The sequence below is a fragment of the Poecile atricapillus genome, chromosome 2, assembly GCF_030490865.1.
Source record: "Poecile atricapillus isolate bPoeAtr1 chromosome 2, bPoeAtr1.hap1, whole genome shotgun sequence".
Taxonomy (NCBI): domain Eukaryota; kingdom Metazoa; phylum Chordata; class Aves; order Passeriformes; family Paridae; genus Poecile; species Poecile atricapillus.
Window position 1 is genome coordinate 43,101,549 of NC_081250.1, and position 26,125 is coordinate 43,127,673.

Consider the following 26,125-nt stretch of genomic DNA (forward strand, 5'->3'; position numbering starts at 1 on the left):
TCTGTAATGCATGTGAGTTGTTTTTAATAGCTGCCTGGTCTCTAATATGCTGTCACTCTTGCTCTAAATCAGTGTCACTCCACTGACTTCAACAGATCTGACCCCCTGCTGCCACAGATACTGTTTATACTTGGACCTGAATTGTTTGTGCTCTTTTTATGAATTTAGGGCAGAAAAGGCCCCAGAGGAGAACCAGGTGAACGAGGAGAATCTGGTCTAAGAGGAGATCATGTAAGTGATCTTTATTTTTATTATATTTCACTGATTTGCGCCTTGATTTTGTGATGGAGATGTCTGAAATATATGTGATTTGGAGAGTTTTTCACAGTCCTAGAAAATGCAGTACTCTGCAAGAAGAATGGCATATTCTAGGAGTCCTGAACTCTTTAGATGTAGATGGACTGATGTGTTTTCATGTGTTGCTTAACCTGCTTAAGTGTCAGGTTTCCTGCTTGTTTATGATTTTTTGGTTGGTTTGTTTGTTTTCACTGTTGGAAACATATCTCCTTTTGGAGATACTTATCATAGAATCATAGAATGCCTTGGACTGACAGGGACCTTAAAGATCAACTATTAGTTCCACATCCCCTGCCATGGACAGGGATGCCTCATACTAGACGAGATGGTCTGGTGAAAAGACCAGATGGACTAGGTCAGTCTACCCTGTTGGTTCCCACCCTACAGAGGAATTCTGGATCACTTAAAAACCCTGTGCACTGACTCTTGGTTAGTCATTTATAATGAGGCAAAGGACAGTTACTTCTTCATGATCACATTTTTTCCTTGCATGCTCCAGAGACCTGCATAAATGCACTGCCTGAGGACTCAAATTCCAGTGCAGACACCACAATTCTTGTCTTGAAAAGACACAACTTTGTCTTTTCACATAAATTTCAAAGACTTTGTTCCAAGCAGTCATATATTGTGCTGACTTCAGTCTTTAAAGCTTAAATTGAATAAAAAAATGCTCAAGTGTCATAGTAATTTGCCTCTTGGAAAGATCAGAATTTCACCTGATCTAGCATTAAGTGGTGAAATGAAACTCCATTCTAGTGTAACCCATCATCTGAAACTCATGAATTATGATCTTAACTCAATTAACTATATCAAATCAACCAGAACAGTTTCACATTTTCAGTTTAATTTGCTGTCCATTAGTAATTTTGCTTTTAATCTCTGTGGAAAAGAACTTTGTGGACTTTGCAGAACTTCTTATATCATGTTCTTACAAGTATCTTCATTTAAAATAGCCTTTTTATTTCTTGCTGTCTGCAATTACAAATCTAATTAATTCTATTTCTGTATCCTTCTGCAGTAGTCAAAGTAATAAAGGTATGGTAATGGGAAATACTGAGCTTTCCATTGATCTTTTTCAGGGAGATCCTGGGGTTAACAATAATGTTACTGGCCCTAAGGGTGAAAAGGGAAACCTAGCACCACAGGTAAACAAGTTGTTCTGTTTTATGGAGAGAGGATTTGCCTAATTGCTAATTTCTATTGGCTGTCCAGTGACCAAGGAGGTTTTTGTTTGCATTTCGCCTTTGGTGTTTGTCTCCAACACAGAAAGCTTTAGGAACTGCTTGATACAGGAGAAAAAAGAAAAAAAGTTAAAATATTTACAAAGACTACAGAAATATTCTCATAATATAGGGTTAATGGAAAATATGGATTTAGTGTAAATGTATTATTCTACCACAAATTTACATTAGTAGCCTGAAAGGCTTCCAGTAATGGATTGTAAGAGCACTGTTAAAAATCATGCTGGGAAAAATGCACAGGGTGTCAACAGGCTGTACTCAGTAAGGGACTGCTATTGTCTCATCGTGGTGGGTAAACTCCATTTTGATCTGTAAATACAATATAAGAGTTGGGATATGTGCTTGTATGGTGATGTTTGAGTTTTTCACAGGTGTTTTAGCAAAACTGCAAGGAAAGAAGCGTAACAACTTGCATTACCATTACAATATTTTTGGGAAAAATAATCAAAACTGATAAGTAGTCGGGCAGTACAAAAATGATGGTGAAGGAAAGCTTAAGAGGGTGGCAAACGTGAGAAAAATTCACTGTTTTAGAAGCCTGATTCTCTCTGAACAAGTAGGGTTGTATGCATAGATGTATGTCTCTGTAGACTGCTTAAAGCAGTAGAAAAACTCTGAGAGTTACTTTTTGGAGAATAATTAGGTTTTGATTACTCTTTGGAAGCAAATATCATCTTAAGTAGTCCAACTGAAAGGCTGAAATCAATAAGAATGATTTCACAGAAGCCTTTACTTAGTATTGGCTGTTAGTTATTGAAATCCAAAGCAGACGTGATCTGTCTGGTTCATAATTTTTGAATATAAATGATTTTCAGAAAGCAAGAATCAACATTAGTATGACACAATTGCAATGAAAATACTTAGAATAAGAAACAAAGAAAGAATGTGTAAAGGAGAATGTGCATGTACTAGAAAAAAGAAAGAGTGTTTAAAGAGCATAGTCTTTATTTTGTTTTTCAGGGAGACCCGGGCCCGTGTGGACTCCAAGGAGAGCAGGGTTATGCTGGCCTAGATGTAAGAATAGCAATCAATACGGGGTTCAAATAACTGATAAAACACACAATGGGACTCCCCCTGGGAAAACTAATTTTTGTGTTCTTCCTGTTATCCCACCCTTCAAACTCCTGCAAGGAGAAGGAACAGAAGTCTTCTTTCATAGTGAAACATATTTGGCTTAAATTTAGTAGCTTATATGTATTGCAATGTGTTTTCTTTAAAATCAGGGATTTGCATTCCTGTTAAATTCAGATCTGATTCATATGAAGTCACAAGCCTTAAATTCAATTTCTTTTTCAGTGAGCCTTAATTGGTTCACGATTCTACCCTAGAGGAATCTATCTCTTGTTTCTGCCTATAACTACAAGTTTTCTATGTCTATTCAAGCATATAGATAAGCTCACTGGCAGCTGAGCTGCTCTTTTTTAGTTCACTGGAGACTGGAAATTGTGAAGGCCCCTCTTCTAGTCTGTCAGAATGGTGCCTAATGCCAAAGTCGGGCATGATCACTCCTCAGTCATGCTGCAAAAGCATCCAAAAGGCCTCTGGTGATGTGAGGTTTAGCAATAACATTGACTAGAGCTGCTGAGCGGTGTGCAGCAGGAAGTGGTGGCACTTGTGGAAGAGGAGGGCACTTATTCTCTTTAGTTTAGCCCAAGGGCAGCTGACTGGGAAGATGTTTTCCAGCATTTTGTTGAAATGTCTTCTCTCTGCACTCATTAAAGATCTAAAATATATTTTCTTTTTAGAAAGACTTACATGTATAAGAATTTCTGTCCCAAATCCACCTTTTTCTCATTTTTTAACCTTAAATCTTTCTGTGGAAATAATCTCTGCTTTCTTTAAGCTGCATTTGTTTTTATTGTATGTATAATGTGTTTTATGATAAACTGCTGTTTCACATATTGCTCAGTATTCTGGATGTAATCTCTCATGCCATTCCTTCCTAGGGTGCAGCAGGTCGAAGAGGCCCTCCAGGTATAAAGGTGAGTGGCTGACACTGCTGCTATTTATATGCAGCTACATGTCCAGCCTGAGTGTTTGCTCCTCTTAAGGGAAAAACTTCATTGTGAGCCAAGACACAAGTATTTAACAACCAAAATCTATTTCAAGACAAGGCAGCCTTTGAATCTCAGGTGGATGTAATAGAGACCCTCCTGACTTGAAAGATTTAGAATTGGGAGTTTTCATCAAAATAAAAGGACAGTTAATTTTACAATTAGGGCGAGTATGGGAACATATCTAGAGAAAAGACTGTCACTAAAGATGACAGGAATGAGTAGTCAGGCTGCAAAGTCTGACAGTTTATTCCTCCTTTGCTGCATGCACACAGAGATATGTGTCATGCACACAGAGATATGCGTGGATACACACATGCAGCACAGATAAAATTAGGGCAAGTTCTACATGATGCTTTGCTCAAATTAAACAGTGTTAATTGCAGCTCTGAGAATTGGCCAAGATTTTGGAAATAATTTCCCAAGTCAATATCTAGAAGAATATAGGATGTACAGAATATGTCAAACCCACTGCATGCTGACTGATCATTCCAGGAACAGCCTATTGTAGAAAAATCTCTTATGTTGTTGATAGATGACAAAATCCCTCTCACTGTTGGGTGGTAGCCCTGCTTTACCTAAACTTATACTGCACAAAGTCACAATGAAAGAAAACTTTCCTGAGATGTACTTAGTAAAGACATCATTGCAATTCTCTTTAATGATCATTCAGATAATGTTCTTGGAAAAGAAAACTTGTTTGTCCCAGAGTTTGAATTACAAAATACGGTTATCAAAGCAAATCTAAAAGCAGCTGTATTCTAGTGCAAGTAAAAATTAAATTCTAGGTATTCTCAAGTAGAGGTTACATGATCATTCTAGAAAACCTTTCTTTAGCACAAGTGGTTCACATTTAATCCAAACTCTCTGCCAAGTTTCTGACACAGATAAGGAAGATGGTACATGCCATGATACAGCATTTCCCCCTTTACCTTAGCATATAAACCCAAGGAAAGAATACAATTTTGTGTAAACATTGTCAGTACCAACAGAGTGGAATATATCTTGAAGTCCTGCTGTGTGTTGAGTCTGGGGAATGGGCAGAGTTGTAGCTTCAGAATAAAAGTGCCAACCAGCATTTTGAGTAGGCCAAGTGTAAAATGTTAATAAATGATAGCAAGAATAACCATAGTGATGCAATATAGAACATAAATTTCAGTGAAGGAAAAAGACTGTCTTTCATGGCAGCAATATTTCTTCAGCAGCACTGTGTTTGATTTCTGAGCTTCCTGTCCCTCTCCTGTTGAGAGGTTTTGCTATACCTTTATTGTGTGACACCAGGTAACACAGATTTTTTTGCATTTAGAATGATTCTAATTAATATTTCACTAAGAAATGTCAATCAGAAGTGAGAATCCTGCAAGTTTCCTAAACTACAGTCTGGTCACTTCCCAGGTTTTTGCAATACACATGTATACTGTGTGCCAAAATCCCTGTTCCCACCTGGTTTCTGAAAGCCCCAATTTGGATTTCACTTTGAGAATCCAAAATTTTCACTGAGGCATTGCAGATAGGACTATACTGGAAGGTTTTGATACTGTCTGCCAGCAGGGAGAAAGCACCATGCTTTGGCTATTGCCAGGATCAGCATAACTTGAAAGAATATGAGCATTTTGCAACTGTTTCCTATTTCTATCTCAGAAATTCTTTATAAGGTTTATGAAGATATTTTAGATTAAAATATTGAAGAATATTCATCAAGTCTGCAACTTAATTATTCCAATACTTGCGTGATAATCACTTGATTGGAAATTAATTTCTTAGATAATTATGAAACTTTGTGCTTTTTTTTTTCTTTTCCCTGTTGGATTGCAGCTGGTATGTCATGAATGTTTGCATTATTCTGTCAGGTACCAACACTAAGAAGTAATCCAACTAAACTATGGGCTTAATGGTGGTAACAGGACCAAAACTGAAGTCAGTGGAAATGGATCTGTACTGTATCTTGGTTGTACTAACAAGCACAAGAACTCTTATGTGGTTAGAAAATAAGAATGTTCAACTTGTTTAGTAAATTCACAGAGTACAGAGTTAGTTGAACCTTTTCAACTAATTGAACCTTAGTTGAGACAGCTCTCTTTATGTTCATGGAGACCCCCCTCAGCCAGTGATGAGGCCACCCTTTTGTAAAATGGCAAGGAACAAGGGAAATGACTGAAACTCACAGCGACACAGAACTTTCAAACTGTTTTCATTCAAGTACTTGATGATCAGCTTTGACTTCTAGAAGCATATAAAAAAATTTGTCTGGGTCAGTGAGCATTGAAAGGTAGGTACCAATCAGTGATCAAACACAGGTAATGTAGATATCCTTCACTGAAAATGTGAAAAAAGTGAATGGCAAAGAGAATTGTACACTTCTGTCTTCCACATCCCCTGGTGAAACAAGATGGAATAGAAAACCCTGCAATACAACAGTGGCATCCATCATTGGGTGAGATTGTGGGTGTTGTGTCCTTCCACTGAGATCTCTTGCATGGCAGGGTGTTACAAAGCTGCCACACGACATAACTCTATCAGCAGAATTTATGAGAGCTTTACTGTGAAGCTCTCCTGATGACCCTGGGCCAGGAAGCAGATCTATTTAGCCTTGATGTTTGTGGGGTCTTCCTTCAAGGGTCCTTTGTGGACCACAGTATCCTGCTTCATAAGGATGTGATAAATAGGATATGGCCAGTCCCTCTGGAGGAGGAAGGCTTTGTGCTGAAAAGGGATAAAGAAGAATCCCTCTTTCAGGTAGATAAGAGGGATATTGTTAGTAATGTACTCGGAGACAAATAATCAAATTAGAGACAGTGAGCCAGACTTCACCCACCTAACACATAAGGACTTGTTTTAGGTTTATCTGTTAATAAAAGGCACTAATACTCTTATCAACAAAGTCATTAACTTCCCATTGAACACATTGCTGTTCACCATATCCTAAAAAGGACACCTCCCAAGACTTGTAGTTCCAATTGTCTGTGCCTTTCTGTGATAAAAGGAGACTAATTTTTTCAAATAGTTAAATCAACACAAAGAAGCACAGTTAGACATTCCTAACAGTCATAAGTAGTCAGCAGGCAGAAGGAATAGAAGGTGTGGTATCAGAGAGGTGTTTGTCACAGACAAGAACAACACTGCAATCTATGTGCTGGAAATAAAGCAAAATAGTGAAGAAGGAAAGGAGACTAACTTAAAGGAAGGCAAGAGAAAGAGGAAAAGGCTGGGGAGAAAAAAGGACAACCAAATTTCTGGGTTTTGATTCAAAGTAAATGTAAGTACCTGAAAACTTTAAATTGGTTTTAGATTTTAGTAGAGTGTGCATAAGAAATATATCTGTTTTTATTATAGCCAAAATTATTTTTTGTGGAAATCTATTTCTATTTGATTTTTTTTACATCTGGCAATATCATATACTTACTGATGTACCATTTTACAGTGTTCTTACTCTGGCTATAAATTAGCATTCTTATTGCTTTTGGCTTTTTTTTTTTTTTTTTCTGTTGTTATCTTTTGTTTAATTCATATGGTGCAGAATGAAAGTTCAGCATTTTAAATTCATTTTTCTTCAGGAGATTCTTTCCAGAACCATCTGTTTCCCAAGAATCTTCAGACATATATTTATGATTTCTCCAGTGAAAGGGGGTCTGCAAGGCCTGTAATATCTTGATGCTAATTGTCACCATTTTACTCAGTCCAGAAGGCAGTGAGTATTTCTTGTGGACATCAACTAAACTGACTCATCCTCAGATAGCAGCTTTATGGAAATGGGAGCTGGAGTTTTTTTGGTTTTTTTTCCCATCATCAAGGCAGATTTGATTTGCTTCATTGAATAACCAGAGTGAAAGATGGGGAGTAAAAAGGAGTCTAATTCTAGTGCCACTGTGAAGTCATTATTCCCCCTCAGAGCCATTACCCATGGAAAAGGGGAAAGAGGATCTGCCCTTGTGACCTGACTTTACGACTTCTGGTCTTCACAGTGGACAAGGGTAAAGCACAAATATGGCTGAGACATAGAGTAAAAAGTATTCAGCAAAATAAAACTGACCTCTTCTGCTGAAGCTTTTATATTCATCACACCCCCTAGAAAACCAAAGAAAAGCTACTCTTCTGCTTTTGAGTTTTCTTCAACAGGAATTTGAAGCTGTTTGAAAACTGTTTGAGTGCATTGAAAAGCATTCTATCAGCTGATACTCTGTATAGATATAAAATAATTATCTTTTGATGTACAAATGAGAAATACTAATTTGTTTGTGTTCGTTGTTGTTTTCTTGGGTTTTGTTCTGGCAGGGTGAGCAAGGACATCTGGGAGAAACAGGTTACACAGGAGAAACTGGTCTTCCAGGCCCACAGGTAACTAATAGAACTTCTGAGTTGTTTTTGTTAGTTATGTTGAAAAGAAATTGTCAGCCTTGATGTTTTGTTTGTATTTTGGAAAGCTTTGTTAATTTCAAGTAGTGATTATTACGAGTAAGACTCCTTGGAAATTTTTTTCTGTAACCTTGAGGAATTAAATGTGACAAGTTATATGGGTGCAACTTCTAGTGAAATTAAAAGAGGAATATGAGTAGCAAAAGTAAGTAATTCAGTCAACACACCTCCAACTTACATGATATTATCAAGCAGAAATCTTCAAAATTAATTAATTAGAAATAGTTATCAATAAATACATAAAATCTATTGCATTGATAAAAGCAATGGGAAAAGATCTGTGTTTAAAAAAGTGGCTAGGTGGAGTAATTTTGAAGAGAATTATCATGGTAGAATTCTTACAGTAGCTTCTAGTTTAAAGATGCTCTTAGATACTCTAAAGATGCTTTTAACTTTGCATTTTAGGATGGAGACAGTGTGCCTAGTTTATAGTAGGCTGCTTATGGCTCCCTTGTTATCTTAGACACCTCAGCGGGTCTCTGAATCAAGCTGGCAGGCAGTGACCATCTCAGGTGCTTCACACAGGGAAATCCTTATAACAGAGCAGCCAGAAGCTTTACCTGTAAAATAAGGCTTGTGAAACAGGAACTGGGTTTCTGGTCATTGCAGCAACATGATTGTCATTGAAAAGCTGTCAACACTGAATTGACTTTTTGTTTCAATGGTTTCTCTACATCAGGGCCCAAGGGGACAACAAGGGATGAGAGGACCTCCAGGACCACAAGGCATGCCAGGACCTCTGGTTAGCTTTAAATCATATATTCCAGCTGAACCCATGAGGGCTTTTCATTCTCAGTGTTGATGTTGTTCTTATATATATTAAAAAAAAAAAGCTTAAAAACTAGAAATTGAAGGCTTTTTGGTATAATATTTAGAAAACTGATTTGTAGTCTTGTATGATGAAATAACAACCTTGAAAATAAATCTAGGTGCATGAATAGCAAGTGCTAGGGTGTGATGAGGTTGTAACTACTGAGACCTGTCGGCTGGACTTCTCACTTTTGTGATGCTGTTGATTTTGGGGATTCTTGTTCTGAAATGACACCATTGTAACTCAGGACTGGAATGTCCTATGCTGTCAGCCTTGGTCGGTCACCTCTTTCAAGTAATGATGCTCATGCTAACCTAACCAATTATATATGTACACTAATATTTTTGTGCACATATGCATGTATTCACTAGGTATCTATGTAGATAGAAAATAACATCTATGTCATACTTGATAACATTTTGAGAATTTTATGGCAGTTGTACAGATGACAGGAAATAAGTAGAATGATAGCTTGACCAGTGACTCTTACTTGTGGTCCTCAAAACCCCGATATTTTTACCAATTCTGTAGTAATTTCAAATGGCAATGAATCTTTGAGTGCAGCGAGCCCTTGATTTTTCCCTTGTGCACCTTTTAATTGATACTTCATATTGCAGGGTAGTCTGGGGACACCTGGTTCACCTGGCTCTGTTGGAAAGTTAGGTGCAAGAGGAGCAAAGGTAAAGATTTTCAGAGTATCTAATTGCAGCAATCTAACAGTGTCATTCATTTAAGACTGACCAAAGAGGCATGGACTAACAGAGTTAGTTCTGTGCTGTGAAACAAATGTAGAATGTTAGGTTTTAAGATATTTTTAGCTTGCATGTCAAGACAAGTGATGTCTTAAAAGTGATTACCTTGAGAGGTAATCTTACGCATATCAAAACTATACTAGGAAGTGCTTAGAGTTGCCATGACCATTGTTGTAATTGCTCTTGTGGTAATGGTTCTGAATGGGACCTGGCTTCTCACAAAACGGAGCAGAAATAAAGCAGTGCCGACCCTTGAGTTTATTTTAAGATCCCTAGAGTCTGTCCAGCCCATTGAAAATACTCACCAGTGAATCACAGAATATCTCATCTTGGAAGGGATCCACGAGGATCATCAAGTTCGATTCCCTGCTTCTTGCAGGACTCCTTAAAACTAAACTATGAAGAACGTCATTCAGATGCTGCTTGAAGTCTGACAGGCTTTGTGCTGTGACCTCTTTTCTGGGGAGCCTGTTCCAGTGACCAGGACTTGATCAGTGACTTCACCCTTAGGTGAAGAACTTTTTCCTAATGTCCAATCTGTCCTCCTTAGTTCAAAGAAGCATAGCTGCTTATTTTAACCTTGTTTTTCTAAAGATTCCAAACCAATCCAAGGAACCTTGACTGCTATGATGTCTATTTTGGAGGAATTCACATGTTGAGAAGAACTGAATAAACATGAAGTCAAACAGAAATGCTTATACTAACAGGTTGTTCACATTAGAGTTCACTTACTTATAATAAATGTTATCCTTACTTGACTTTTATTTATATGTATTAGTATGTGAGAATTTATTTAATAAAAATAACTAAGTTTAAGTGCTGTTGCATCTTTGAATCTAAAAATCACAAATAATACCAGCCAGCTAAGCCTTTCTGTCTCTTTGAAGGGTTGTAAGCTTTAGTGACAGAGAGGTATCACAAGGTCAAAGTGCTGCCATGAAAAGAATCACTGTGTAAAACAGTGACAAAAATTGGGAAGATTTATAGGAATTTCCATCATACATTCCATATTGTCAGTCTAGTTTTGTGCTGTTTAATATTAAGGTCTTTGTTAGAAGAATGTGTAGTTAGAAAGTGAAAACAAAAATGGAACTGAGGAAAAATACCTTGCAAGAGGGCTAAGAGCACAGCACAGACAGCCTGCCTGAGAAATATCATTTGCTATCAACAGGTGCTTCTGGCTGGTAAAATTCCAGAATATGTCTTTCTACCACTAATACAATTGTTAACAAAGCTCACTTTTTTTTTTTTTTTTTCACTTGTAATTCTTTATTACAATGTGAGTTTTATTGAACAAAGCCTTTGGAGTTCAGCTGCATAAATGCTCAGCATATTCTGATTTGCCAAGTCCTTTCCAGTTCTACCACCAGGAACAGTCCATGAAGCACAGTGTGTAATGGAATGCTTTTGCCCAGCATTAAGTAGTCTTAATGTATGAAAGACTTTAATCTAAGACTTTAATTTAAGTGGTCTTAAAATGTATAGGCATACTTCAGTTTAACAGACAGGTTCACATTTCAGAAAGAAGAATTCTCCTGAATGAGCAAACTTAAGGCTTTTGTGTTTCAATTGTAACAGGGTGAACCTGGTGACCCTGGAGAGAAGGGCTTAGCTGGACCACCTGGACAGAGAGGCATTCCTGTGAGTCTTTCTGCCCTAATTCAGGACCCCTGTGTTTTAATACCTATCCATCTGAATCAGTAATGTTCATTCCCTTCTATTTTCTCTATTTCATACAATTAAAATTATTTCACCTTTGGTTCTCAGTTTCCTTATGGACACCTGATTTTTTGTGGGCTAGAGGGAATATCTTTCCCCTCAAATTCTCTAGAAGAGAGAAAGTATGATAAAGGTAGGGCACACAGTAGAAAGGAACTGTGACCTCTATCCTTGTTTTCCCTCTACAGTATTTGCCATAGTTTGCTAGTAGTTTTAGATTGTGTTTTGATAACTTGTCCAACTTCATCAGTCTCAATAGCTTGGGCACCTCATTGTAATGGGACATCTTTATTCCCAAATGAAATTGATATAACCCTAATCCTCTATTAAAAGCTAACTCACAGTATATTTAACCTACACAGGGCATGGATGGCAGAGATGCCTATGGTCCTGAAGGAAGCAAAGGAGCAAAGGTATGTGCTTCATGTCAGAGAGTCTCTCAGACTCCATTCTACTGTGTTATCCATCATGTCCATCCATATTAGATGAAAAAGAAATGTAAGACATACAAAGTGCATTTCTAAGATTCGGTGAGAGGCTCAGGCCTACCACAGTCCTTGTGAGACATCCTTCCATAGAATACTCTTTTGAGGACCACTCAGTCTTACTCTTTCCCTGATGCGTGTATATACATGTGGTGTATTGTACTTGTAGTACACAACGCTTTCATCCCACTTCAGCCCACCTGACTGAACATTGTTATTGGCAGGTCCTGGTGGGCTAGCCACTATGGGCTCTTTTAATTTTTCTTGTTTCACAGGAGAGATTCCCTAGCTACTAACGTGAGGGTGATACTCTCCAAACATCATCACTGTCCTCATGTGAAATATTTTTTTATTGTGCTCCTACAGTCAGCAGCAAGATCTGAGGATTAACCTCTGGATTGCTAAGAAGTTCTTATCATTCCCTTCACAGTGCTGAAAAAAACAGTAATGAAATGCCTTCTTCTCTAAAATTGTGCAAAAATTCAGCTAAAATAAAAAGTATACAGAAAGTATGAGGTCAAAATCATTGCACCAGTGAATCAGCCCATGAGTAAACTGGTCAGAATGTTGGAAACAGCTTCAGTTCTTCTTTCAAAGAGTTTGCGCAGTATTGCCACACTAGTCGTTTCTTGTTGCTTCTGAAACAGAAATGGTCCAGTGAATCTCACTGATAAGCCCATCTGTTTCACTCTCTCTTTCTGTAGGAGAACCAGAGTGCTGCAAAAAGCTGCAGAAAAGCTATGAAAGGCTTTCTAGGAGCCTCTCCAATAGATGAACTCCTTTTTCTTTTGTAAAGCTTTTTTGTAAAATGGCTCTTGATACTTCTTATTTCCCAATCTCTTTTCTTAACTTCTTAGCCTTCAATTTCAGGTTTTCATAGGTTACACATATGTTATATGCAAGAGGACAAGGACATATATAAGTAGAGTGAATTCCGATGTTTAGGGAAAGAACATTGCTGATTGGTTTCTGTGAGAGTTTCCATATTTCCCGTGGGTAAACAAAGAACACACTAAAAATGGAAGTAACTGAAAACAGTTGATGAATTGACCTCTAGTAAGCCAAGAAAATATATAGTATTATTGTTTAGTCTGGGTGATGTAAACTTTTGTAACTACATTCAAACACTGAGTTCTGAATGTGAATTCACATGCTACATGGGAATTCCTCTGCGTGTTATTAGGAGGCATGAGTAAGTTTTGATAAAACACTTACTTGAGAAATTATTCTTGAAAATTTAGAAACTGATAGGAATTCTTAAAATGTTCTTCCTTTAGATGAACAAGGTATTAATCTAAATTGGTGTCATTTGAGACAAGAGTAGTTGCCAGTACTTGCCAGTAATTGCTAATTGCTCGAATGAGTTGTAAAGCTGAGAAAAAAATTTGAAATTGTTTTTGGTTTTAAGACATCCATCACTAAGCAGATGGCAAAGTTCTAGATTCTTATGAAGTCTTTGTCCTTTCTTTTCATAGGGAGAATCTGGATTCATAGGATATCCTGGTCCAGAGGTATGACTAAATGGGCATGATCACTTTCTTTTTGTCTTGTTTTACATTATTCTTATTTGGAAGAGGTTACCTGTGTTTCTGTCTGTCTTCTCCTTTCCAATAAATTCTGGATTTCATTTATTTTCAGGGAGAAGAAGGAGATCAGGGCATTCCAGGAGGGGAAGGACCCAAAGGAATTAGGGGTAGAAGAGTAAGAATGATAAATCTGCTAACTCTGTTATTCTATTTAGAGAATTCTAAAAGTAAAACCCTTACACCCAAAGTGTTTCTTATCAAAAGTTTTCAAATTGGTTACCACTCTGATCTTTTATAGCCATAATTTGGGAAAGAAGTCTTGAGAAAGTGAAGGTCTAAATCTTCAGAAGTGTTAGTTGCTGAAATGCAGATCCAACTCAAAGTATCATCATAGGTTTTTTCTCTGATGAAATTTGGTACCAGTGCATGCAACTATAAAGAATAAAACTTGTATTTCTATTTTTAGGGTAATTCTGGAACACCAGGTTCCCTGGGAGATCCAGGTGACCAAGGACCATCAGGACCTATGGTAATTTTCTTTTTTAAATAAAATCTTCATTTTTAAAAAATCACCCTAAATTGTTCTTCAAATTACTATTAAATTAATGGAATATCTAAAAGTGTTTTGCATCATAAACTATGCTTAATCAGCCTGGCAGCTGCATAGAGTTACATCTTCCCTGTAGATGTGTACGGGCAGGACAACCTGCTACTGGAAATGGAACTGCAACAATACAATGCCAGTCAGAATTTCTTCCACAGTATTTGGTATGGCCTTTAGGCTGCTGGAAAAGAACAGAGAATACTGAAATACAGAACGGAATAGATCTGCTGAAAGCCAATGCATTTTTTTTAATTTAAGAAGAAAAGCCATTTAAAATCAAACTTGCAGTGACAGGCACTTATTTAAAGCTTAAATTGACTATAACACGTTAATCCATAATACAAGTAGATGTCTTGATGTACTTTTCCATTGTCTGTGTTCTGCATTTTAGACAACAAAATGTTTTCTTAAAGAATTGTGGATTTCAAGAGGATTTAGGACTAACCCTGTAGGTAGTTAGGAGAATCCCCATGTGTGTCTATCTTTATCCTGTGGCAATTCTGAAAATTAGCTCCCTAGTGACCAGAAACAATCCCTACTGATAGAAATTTTCTTTTTAAACTCTCTTAAGCTTACTCTTTCAGTTTAAACATGGAACATTATTGGTAACATTGTCTTTACCTATATAACACAGCCCACAGGATGTGTGCAACTTAGGAAGCATTTTTTCCCTTCTCATTACATTATATTGGTTAATGAATGTACCCGTCCTAATTTCTTCTATTATGCTGGGCACAAGAATGGTAAGAGTGCCAGCTGGAGTACATTTCCCTCTCTGCTGCTTGGCCACTCACAAAATTTATAGATTGCTCTTGTGAGTTGATGAGCCACAGCTGTAGGCTTTGCCAGTCCATGGTCCAAGAAGTCTTCAGAGGTATTTCAAGTTCAAGATCTCCTCTTCAAGTGAAAGTAGAGCTTGAGATGTATGAGCTTGGAGATATTATTGCTGTAGAAGTGCATCAGTGAAGTGAGAAAGTGGGAACCCTGTAAGAAGTGGAAGAGATAGGAATGTAGGAGGGGTAGGAGGCAGGGCCAGCCAGAACAGGCTTGTTTAACCCATCCTTGGTGATTTGATTATCCACGTGTCAAGTCTACACAGCTCAGTCACCACTGCTCAGCTGCTGTAGGTAGCATTCTTTAGGACCCAGCCAATTCAAAATTAACTTGCCTAACAGTACCAAAGAAGAATATAGACCTGCTAGGAAACATAAGAAGAAAGCAAGCATGGAATGGCAGTGATGGTGCTACTAGCAAGACAGCAGAGGAGGTGAGGAAGGTAGCTCGGGCAGATGGAGGTATGGAAAGTTAACTGAAATGGGAAAGAACAAATATGGAGACAGGGCTGTAATTTGGAGAACATAAGGAAGTATATAATTTTGGTAAACTGTAGTGTTATGGTAGAGAGAGTGTGAGGAAAATAAGTGGGATGTTCAAATTCAAGTTTTTCTGGTGTATCTCACTGTAGCTCCCTGGGAGTAAGGGAAAATTTTCAGTAGTCTTCTTATGCATCTGAAATGCACACATGATGAATACTCAAGCTCCCTTGAAAATTAGTTATCCTTGCTGTATTTCATTCCTGTTATAAAGATTAAGCAATAGTTTTATTTTGAAAAAATAAGAGGCTTGGAGTGTTGTTTTTTCCACAGCTCCCAAGGAAAAAGTTGCAGAGTAGGCAAAGGTGTCATGATATGTGTGTGATCTGCAGGATCTTTTAAGGTAGAACTTTGGGGATTGTACTGTGCAAGAGGAGAGGGAAAGCTTGTCACACACCAGCTGTTGGAAAGTGTGTGAAGTGCAAATAAATAACAGAACCATAGGACAGAAACTGCTGTTTATAAAGGAACCCGATTCTGAATTATACTTCTCCTCAAGGGCAACAAGTATTGAACATTTAAAAACCATTCAGGAAAATGGACAGAGAAATAAATCTGATGAGTAGCCTGCAACTCTGAGCAGGTCCAGAGATATCTATGCTGGGAACTGCTGTCTCCTCACAAATTCAATTACTGCTGGGAAACACTGTTTGCCTGCATTTACTTTGGGCTACAGAGTAATACATGGAAGTACATTATTAGGGTCTGAATTTTTGGACCTGTGTTTAATTTGTTACAGGGTGCCAAGGGACCAGTGGGCAGCATTTTAATGGAAGTAAGTAGTCACCTTACAGCTAACTATACTGTGTAGAATTATCTGGTTTAATATCCATTGATAATCACTGACAGCAATGAGCACAATTAGCTGTTATAAAGTAGTATCTTTTCCATGTGCTTGTCAGAGTGTGCAGTGGGTTCTTCTGTTCTACAAGCAACCAAGGAATGAGAAACATTTGTGCACATGGATTAACACCATGTCCAAACTTTTACAAACTGTTGGACAATTAATATTCATTTATCTGTTTCTTCGCTCCTATCAGTTTACACACCAGCTCATGGTAGGGTTACTTTTTCCCCTCTTGTAAAGGAAGGCATTTCTTCAGCGACAGTTATTTTCACTGGGAATGGAAGTGCAGGATTTCTTAATAATCCTAATCACATGGAAAATGAATACTTCTGAGTAAAGGTTTCATTAATCCTTGCAAGGATGACTACCTGCAGGCAGTACTATTGCAGGTGTGTTCTATGTCCAGAGGGCATCCTCTCCTTCATGGACTTCTCACTTCCTATCTGAGTCACTATTGGAATGCCCATTGACTGGTGACATCTTAGATCAGTTTATTTCACAAAATAAAGAATGGATGGCACTCATTCATAAAGAATGGAAAGATTTCTTAATACTTCAGAACATCATTAAGTGCCAACAGAGCATGTCTAAAAAATGTGCCTAGTTTCTGCAGCAAGGGAACAGAGTCCCAGAATTATCTGTTATAAAAAGGAACTAGACCATGTGATTCTGGATTTACTGTAATGAAAGTTATTTTAGGAGCTGAGATACAACCTTCAGCTCAAACCAACAGTAAGGTTCCCAGTTTGGGGTGGTCTACGATTTGCCATTTATTCCTTTTTTTTTTGTTTTGAACCTGCAGCCTTGTGAGCTTGTGAATTTCACCCGAAAAAACTGCCGTAAGTGGGGAACAACTTCTTTTACCTCTGATTTCACCTAGACACTCCTCCTAAATGGAATAGCCTTCATAGGAGACCCTATAAACTCGTAGTTTGTATCTGGGTTCATTTTGACTGGTAGTTGTTAATTGTGAGGGGGTTTCAGCAGGTGTATGAAGCAGACTTATGCTTTTTGCTCATTTTTCCTATCTGTTTATTACAAAAGTCATAACAAATATCTCTTCCTCATTAAAGATTAAATGAAACTTTGGCATTGTGCCAACACACTTTAGGGAGTTCTCTGAGAAAAGACAGTTTTGTGTATCAGCTGTCCCTCATATTAAGTGTGTTCATTCTCAGTTATGTGCTCAGCAGAACCCAGGACAATTTCTAAAGTTCTTACCCAGTAAAATTGCACTATTTTGAGTATTTGATTGTAAAAGAGGAATGTGGTCTTGCAATGACAGACTGTCAGTTGTCTGAACTTTGAGCTGGGCTCTTCATTGAAAGCTAGTGAATATGTCACTCTTTTATTGCATATGAGTTCAAAATAATTTCATTGCTCTCCCTCTTTTCCTTCCAGCATGCTCATCAGGTAAGCCTATCTGATCTCTGCACATCCATTCTTTGATAGACTTGAAAAAACTAACAATGTTTGAATTGTGTAGAGGTTCTCACACAACTTTTCTGCTTTGATATACAGACATATGCCCAGCTTATCCAACTGAAGTGGTTTTTGCCTTGGATATGTCTGATGATGTTACACCAGCTGCATTTGAAAGAATGAGGAGCATTATTATGTTATTGCTGAAGACCATTAAGATCAGTGAAAGCAATTGCCCAACAGGAGCTCGTGTCTCTGTTATTTCTTTCAATACCAACATGCACTACCTCATTCGGTTCTCTGAATTTCAAAAAAACAACTTGCTGCTACAAGCAGTCCAGAGAATCCCGCTAGAGAGATCCAGTGGAAAACGAAATATTGGGGCAGCCATGAGATTTGTTGCAAGAAATGTCTTCAAACGTGTTCGTCAGGGCATCCTCACAAGAAAAGTTGCCCTATTTTTTGCCAATGGTCCGTCACAGGATGATGTTGCCATCAGTACTGCTGTGCTTGAGTTGAGTGCCTTGGATATCACTCCAGTGGTTATTGCCTTCAGTGAAGTGCCAAATGTCAGACGTGCCTTCTCTGTAAGTAGACAGCCTATTGAAAATTGAGTCAATCACCCACTTGCTGAGCATCTGCTAGGATTTGAGTGAATCCAGTTCTCAAGCCTAAATTCCACAGGAGTTGTCCAATCCCTTACTAGAAAGGGGTACACTAAAGGTTACTATTTTAACAAAGAAACAGTGATTCACTTGACCATAGTAACCACCATCATGACCTTTTTCTGAACATGAATTATTAATCACTTGTGCCTTTAGGGAAAATCAGAGAATTTCCATAATGCTGTGTTAATTTCACTTATTTCCCTATGCCATTATAATTCTGAAGTTGTGACTTGTAATAATTATTTAACTAACAAACTCTGGTCCTAGTTTCTAGAAAAATTAGTAGAATGCTTCAAGCACACTAGTTTTTTCAAAAGAAAATTAAATTAGCAAAGCCCCTTTTGGCATCTTTATTGCCATTTGTACAGGAAAAAATTATGAAATTTTGTTTTAAAATATTACTTCATCTTAAAGTCAGTAAACAAAAATAAACTGTGCATTTTACAAGGTACAAAAGGAAAACAATTCTATATTTATTTAAGGTTTCATAATATAGATTGCATGTTCTCTGTCTTTTCAATTTAATGTCATCTGTGCTCAGTTTCAACTTTTTCAACAGAAAATTCTTTTCAGCTGCTGTTTCCTCAAAACTTTTCCTTCTAAAAGGAAATATGCTCACTTGTACATGATAAAAAGTGCAAAACTTGGAGTCTGAGTTCTGATCTAGCAACATCTAAGTCAGGCTTTTATTATTTATACTATATTTATTCTTATGCAGCCTCATATTTATTAGTTGATTCATGTATTTTTCTGTCTGAATGATAATTTAGCAGAGTAAAAAAATTCTGCTGATGTATGACAAGGAAACTTATGGTTTATTGCCTGGGGGGTTCTACAGGATGAACAGGAGCGAGAATCAGTATTTTCTTTACTTAGCATAATGAGATTAAAACTCTGAATTCATGTGATGACATCTGGTGACTTTACGTAAATCAGTCTTCAGAGTAGAAAAATTTAAAAGATCTGCTTAGCAGGGGGTAAGGCAAAAAATTCACTGCCCAGCATTCCTTTAAATTTACAATGATGGCAAGGCAATGAACGTCACCACCATCCCCAAGTAAATACAACTTCCCTTTTCCTTTCAGATGGACTTCTGTCCTTGCCATTGAGAGATGGTGTAATCTTTATGATCCTACCAGTCTGTAGCGCCAGATACTTGCTGGCTTTACTTTGCTTTAGGAGCTTCAGTTTAGAGACCACACAAAGTCGTTGACAATTCTAATTCCTTTGAAGAGTTCTATCTGTAACATTCTTTACAGATGTTAATCAGAAATTTATTGTGTGGTGTATAACACACAAAGCCAAAGTTTAATGCAAAGAAGTAATTATTTCTTTGCTTACCATTATAGTTTATTCATATATGTTAATTTCCTGTAATACTGTGATATTTTATAGACATTTTTATTTATCTTAGTCCACAAGGAAATGCTTTTCCATTGGATCACATCTGGAAGGGGTTGGGTGGTGGTCAATGAAATTGTAGAATGTTGGAGCATCTTCAGAGTTCCTCGAGCATTTCTGTGGTCAAATCTTCCTCTGTGAAAAATTGTCTTTCTTCAGATGATCTCAGGAAACACATAGGTTTCTCTCAAGCTAAAATTTTCTAATGCTAGAATTTTCTCTCCCAAGAAATCACCTTCACTCTTTGTCCCAGAAACAACTGAGATATCCGGCCATTTTCTGTTTAGAAAAATAGCACCCCATTAATAAAAGAAAAAAGTGATAATCCTTCCCTGGCAGAAAAAAAAAAAAAGAAAAAAATATAAAGTCTTCATATATTTTTCCTTAATGTCTTCTTAATGTTCCTTTTGTGTCTGCTTTAAAACACAGATTGATGACACAAGAAGATTTCAATTATTTGTCTGGGAAAGTCAACAGGATGAAAATTTGGAGGGCATCACATATTGTACACTTTGCTTTGGTAAGACATTTTATGAATTGCATCTGTTGTAACTGGTCTATTTACCATTTCAATAACAAATTCTATAGTTTGGTTTTTTTGCAATGTGGTGGTGGGGAATTTTTATGATACACCTTAAACACTTCTGTGCTTAAATATAAAAGAAAAATATTAGTGAACAATGCACTGGTCAGAATCCTTCTGCCATAAATTGTTCTACAAGGAATTTGCAGAAATGTGTTAAGAACTGTATGGATGGTTGTGTGGAGCAACTTGGCCCAACTCTGTGGCCTATAGGGATGTCTGAGTGTTCCCATTTCAGGATGGCTTCAAGAAAGTGTTGTGGCTGTTTCTTATAATTTCCAAGAGAAAGAGTGGAAGTTTACAGTGGAAACTTTACTTACTTTTCTGTCTCTGACATTCCAGCCAGTTGAACCCTTCTGCAACTGGGCCTTCTTGCCCCCTGTGACAGATCATTTTGTGGTTACAGAATACCACTGCTGAGGAGTTACAATTTTAACTTCCTCTTCAGTGGATGGTAAGAATTAGAATCTCAAAATCATAGAAGCTGTTTAATTAATTTCTGTCTCAGCCATGTGAAATTAATTATTGTGTTTAGCATTTCCCTTTTAACAGAAACACACTTAAAATAGCAATATGATTTTTGGAAACCAGGCTCATTTGCTGTAAATTCTACACTGTGAGAGGGGGAGAAGCTACTAAATGATAATATGTCAAAATGTTGAACAATGATCTGGGATGAAAAAATAGATTTTGATTCTGGGTCCTTTACAATGTTTAGATTTCAACAGAAGACAATTTCTCCAGGGAACTCTTATCTATGAAATTTTACTTTATGAATGTTTTTCTGCTCTCATGCATGAATAATTTCCCGTGGTATCTCAAAACCTTCTTCAGCAAGACTCATCTATTGTTCCTTACTAGAACAGAAAGATTTCAAGCTCCTGTTACAAGTGGAAATAGGAGTTTAGAAAAGTCCTTGCCTTTGGCCCAGGCCTCTGTAATAGCTTTATTGAGGTGGCCAGCACCCCAAAACCCACTCTCATTCACAAGTTCTTTAATAATGGCTGATTCAATCTATTATAGAATGAATTATTTACTTAACAGACAGAAAACTAACAGACATAAGACTTAAACTAATACTACACAGGAAGAAGGACAAAAAGAGAAATTACTAGTACAGCATGAGGTTGAAGGTACCTATTAATGTTACAGCTAGCAAAGAAATAATATAACTTAGGATTCAATGTATCTTAATATCCTGTTGTTGGTGGGACATACACACATTGAGACTTCTTGGAGCTAGTTGGTATTGGTTCTGCTGAACATGGAAGAAGCTTCCATCAGCTTTTTACAGAAGCCACGCCTGTAGTGCCTCCCACTACCAAAACCTGGCCATACAAACCTAATACAGATCTACAGGACTGTGTGAAATTTTTATAAATCATTGCTTTTATTGTATTGTTAAATAGTTCACTGCCTATTGGCTCTTCCTCTCTAGATAAATGCAACCCAAGAACCAACTGTGAAGTGCCTTTTTCTCCCCTGGTTCAGATGGATATGGATATAACATACATCATGGATAGCTCTCGCAGCATTAGCAGTGAAGAATTTCAGAGAGCCAAAGACTTTGTGAGCAACATGTTGGATCAATTTGTCATTTCCTCACAGCCAAATGAGTCATATGGAGGCATCAGAGTGGCACTGGTGCAGCAGGCTCCCAGGGGCTTCCTGCCTGACAGAAACCAGACACCTGTGGCCTTGGAGTTTGACCTAGTCACATACAGCAGCAAAGATTTGATGAAGAAACACATCCAAGAGTCTGTTCACCAGCTGGAAGGGCCATCAGCCATTGCTTCTGCTCTGCAGTGGACAGTTGAAAACGTATTCTTTAAAGCCCCCAGGCAAAGAAAACACAGGGTGATATTTACAATAGTTGGAAGCAAAACAAGCACATGGGACAGAGAAAGGCTGAGAGAGATTTCACTAGGAGCCAAGTGCCAAGGATTCACCTTGTTTGCTCTTGCACTTGGCAGCGGTGTGAGTGACAGTCAGTTGATGGAGCTGTCAAGCTCCCCCACAGACCAGCACTCACTGACACTGGGCAGGGTTTCCACACCAGAGATGGTGTATGCTCAGAGGTTTAGCCGGGCATTCTTAAATCTTCTACAACGTAAGTATCACACAGAGGCATTTGCCTCAGCTCTGGAAAGAAAGACAAATGCTGTGTAGAAAAAGGTAGTCATATATATGTGCTATCATTCAGTTCCTGGTCATAACTTTGCTGCTGATCTTTCATGATTAGTTTACCTCAGATGCTGGACATTAATAAAAGTGCCAGTAATGACAGAACAGCATTCTATTCTAGTCTTAAGTAGTCTTTTCCCCTTAAGTTTTTATTTAATATGTGGCTTTAGTACTCCACTTACACTAAAGACAGACCATTCTTCAGCTAAGAGAACACTATCATATTCCTGATTTAGGCTCACATTTCTCCTCAGACAATTGGCAAGTCCAGATCTACTGAGCTGTATTTATGCCTGTTTAGGCTTTGGGACAGGTACAAGATAAATATTTTGCACATTTCACCTTAACCTCTGTACAGAGCAGAGACATAATTTACTTTTCAAGACACAGTAATACAGATTAGCAGGTCTTAGATGCTTTGACATGGAAGCAAGCGAATATCCAAAAGGAAATTGCCACTTAGTTAAAATCCTCCTCAGAAGCATATGCTTGGAGATGTCGAAGTTTCTGTAGGTTAATGTATTAAAGATCACGACAAAAGAATAAAATATTGGTTGAAGCATCATTCTCATCTATCTGATCACCATAATAATTTTCATTTTTCTGGGCATAGTGTCAGTCACTCTGGGTATAGTGTGTTACTTATTGAAAGATGCAAACTCCAGTTCACAAAAACAGCTAGGTAGTGGTTTTTATTAACCATACTGCCATTTTGAGGACTTTAAAACTCACCCCTGCTACCTGTGCTTTCTCACAGAAGAAATTAACAGTTATCCTTCATCTGAGCTACAAGAAGAGTGTGAAAACTTGGATCGGGGAGACATACATCAGGAAGCATCCATGAATGAAAGGTTGGAAATTGCCTATTTAACTTTTTGAGTGCATAACTCAGAATGTAGGATTTATCCCTTTGGGTTAGTTGTTACGTTGAAAGTATTTGTGACTGAAATGGGATTGGGTTCAAAAGTTTTTTTCATGTATTTCAGAAGGAATGAACCAGATGCGTTTTCTAAGGTCATATTAGAGCTTAAATATTTTTCCCTCCTCTCCTTGGAAGGATACCTTTTCCTGGAATGTCTGAAAGTGGTTCCAATCAAGTTTTAGAAGACATGGGAAAAAATGAAAGTAGAATCAAGAAGAGTATGAAAGAGAACACCAAAGAACCTGTATCTACAATGCCAGAAATGAGAGATGATTATGAGGAGGATGAGTATTTCACAGAGGAAAATGCTAAAAGGGAAAAGCCTCAAGAGTGTGAAAAAGCTCAGGAGAAGAACAAGAAAAACTTAGAGACAACAGTAGAAACTAGTGGCGCCTGTAATGATTATGGTATGATTCTAGAATATGAAAATGTTTTTTAATTCATTAAAAAGACTAAACTGTGAAGGACTCAACTGAATATTTTTACAAGATGAAGGATTTCTAATTACATTTTTCCAAAGCTTTTAGTCACCATATTCTAGTATTCAGTCCAAATCTATATAGTAGTTAAAGACTGAACTACAGGTGTCATTAAAACTTCAGTTTTGATTTATAACTTTTTGTAATAATATCATATAAAGTTCTAATCCCCCTTACTGAAATAGTTGATAATTTTAAAATTCCCAAGTTGCACTGTAATTAGTAAGTTACTCCTGCTGCTAATTTAGCTCAACATGGAGGAACTAAATATATCTCTGCTACAATCTGTTCCTGTAGGAAGAACAAGATCCACCAACAGAGGTATCAAAAGATATATTCTTCATGTTTATAACTGTGCTTTCTAGTGATACATTTTTCATTGCAGATTTGCCATTAGATATATGTATGGGAAGCTGAATATGAGATCATTTGTCACCAACATTCTTTTAACACTATTGAGTGTTTTTATTGTTTAAATTAAAATCTGAGAGAATTCATGTGAAAATAAATGAAAACGTGTCTGCATAGTTTTGGTCATGGTAGCTCATTTCTACAGCTGTTATCTCTTTGTTTTTCATCCCTCTTCACTCAAGAATGGTTCTGAAAATGTCTGCTAGCTTCATTCAGGATAGAGAGGATCAGTAACAGGAAGATATGTTACTGTTTATACTTTACAAATAAAATAAAATAAAATAAAATAAAATAAAATAAATAAAATATTTCATTTGAGGATGTAGTCATGGTCACTGCACTTAAGTGAGAAATTACCTAAGTCACTCATGAAAGATGTATGAACTGCCTTCCCCAATCCTGTGTTGTAATTAGTGACCTAGCAGTTTACTTCTAAAAACATGTAGCCCAGTTCCAGAATTTGCCTTTTGAGAGATGTACTTTGTGCTCATCTCTTCCTTGAGATTTTTGCTTTCCAGTTAATTAGGTTATGTAGTTTTATATCTTTAAGTTGTATCATTATATTTCTTTATTTCTCAGTCCTTCCTCTTTAATGCTGTACTGACACCAAAGTCTAGAGCTGCCTTTCTGTCTCCTTTTGAGTAACTCTGAATTGACATTGGTGATAGAAGATTAGGTCTGTTCTTACTGAATACCAGATTGCTACTAAGTATGCTTCTCTCACCTACTTTGCTAATTTATGCAATTTAAATCTGTAATGCTCTTGGATTTGGCTAAGAGACTACCATGGATAGTTTAACAACCTATCTACACTAATTTTTGAAATTTTATTGATGGATACCAGTATAAGAAGTTGGTATAAAGAAGAGGGGAATTATTAAAAAGTTTATTTTCCAGGTCCCTATGGACTAGGTATAGTTATTTTACAATCATTTTAATAAAAAATTTATGTTAGAAAACTAAACTCCTTTTAGCAGTCCTGTTTATGGTAATGAAAATGTAGTTGTTTCAGACATTCCTTCTGGCTAAAGCAATCATAAAAAGAGGGTCTTCACACTGTCACTGTGAGGTTATAGATGAATACTTAGTGAATCTCTGTAAGACCTTGAACGCTGGCTGCTCCTTTTGTCTGACAGTTTGTACTGAATGTTATTTTCCCCTGAATTTACGATGCTGAGAAGGGTGAATTTTTTTTCATTAAATCTGTCTCTTATTTCCCTTTTCCAGATGCATGTGACCTTGTTCAAGATAGTGGAGAATGTCAGAATTACATTTTGAAGTGGTACTACGACAAAGAGCAGAAAATGTGTGGTCAGTTCTGGTATGGGGGCTGTGGAGGCAATAAAAATAGATTTGAAACACAAGAAGAATGTGGATTCTTGTGTATAGAGTCCTCCTAATGCAGAGACACTTAAATTGCTTTTATTCTTCAGTTAGACTAACAGGTTGATGTGGAAAAGGCATTCAAAGAGGAAGCTTTACATATCCACTCGGCTCCCATATTTCAGTTGAAAGAAATGCTTGATTATAAAGTTATTATCTGGTAATGTAATTGTGCAAATAAAATTTAGGCTATTTCTCCATTGTTCTAACATTTATTGAGAAACTCTTATTAGCCAACGGTGCATAAAAGTATTGAAACTTGACTTTCTTCCATAAGCACCAAAATGTGTGCTTTCTGAATATACTGCAGAAAACAAAGCAGTGCCTCAGAGATTTACACAAAATAATATCAGATACAAAACACTAACATCAAAATATTTTGATTTGTTTGCTTACATTTATCCTGCTAATAGAAAATACCAGAATGCATTTAGATCTCAAATGACAGAATTCCTAGAGCTTAATTCACTTAAAGGATTTAAAAGATGTATTACCATAGCATCATTCTTGGTTTCTTGTTTTTTTTTTTTAATAATACAACATGTGAATA

General features: G+C 37.1%; 1 protein-coding gene and 1 long non-coding RNA gene across 2 annotated transcripts; both read left to right on the forward strand.

Annotated features, from left to right (window-relative positions):
* Positions 1-1,376: 1,376 nt before the first annotated feature.
* LOC131576627 (uncharacterized) lies at positions 1,377-3,505 on the forward strand. The gene is made up of 3 exons (XR_009277020.1): positions 1,377-1,442; positions 2,499-2,552; positions 3,485-3,505. It is a non-coding gene; the product is annotated as an uncharacterized LOC131576627 (long non-coding RNA).
* Positions 3,506-6,148: 2,643 nt separating this feature from the next.
* Positions 6,149-25,592, forward strand: COL6A6 (collagen type VI alpha 6 chain). Its single transcript, XM_058831069.1, has 16 exons — positions 6,149-6,328; positions 7,865-7,927; positions 8,685-8,747; positions 9,434-9,496; positions 11,147-11,209; positions 11,650-11,700; positions 13,248-13,283; positions 13,765-13,827; positions 16,015-16,050; positions 16,925-16,961; positions 17,644-18,131; positions 20,043-20,133; positions 21,635-22,306; positions 23,138-23,231; positions 23,438-23,709; positions 25,420-25,592. The coding sequence occupies exons 1-16, from the start codon at positions 6,149-6,151 to the stop codon at positions 25,590-25,592; spliced, it is 2,445 nt and encodes an 814-aa protein (XP_058687052.1).
* The last annotated feature ends 533 nt before the right edge of the window (positions 25,593-26,125 follow it).

Excerpts from the sequence above, each read along its gene's own strand:
- COL6A6 (XM_058831069.1), top strand. The coding sequence starts at position 6,149 with ATGACCCTGGGCCAGGAAGCAGATCTATTTAGCCTTGATGTTTGTGGG. Across the intron at positions 6,329-7,864 it reads AAGAAGAATCCCTCTTTCAG|GGTGAGCAAGGACATCTGGG; the intron begins GTAGATAAGAGG and ends TTGTTCTGGCAG. Across the intron at positions 22,307-23,137 it reads ATTCTTAAATCTTCTACAAC|AAGAAATTAACAGTTATCCT; the intron begins GTAAGTATCACA and ends GCTTTCTCACAG.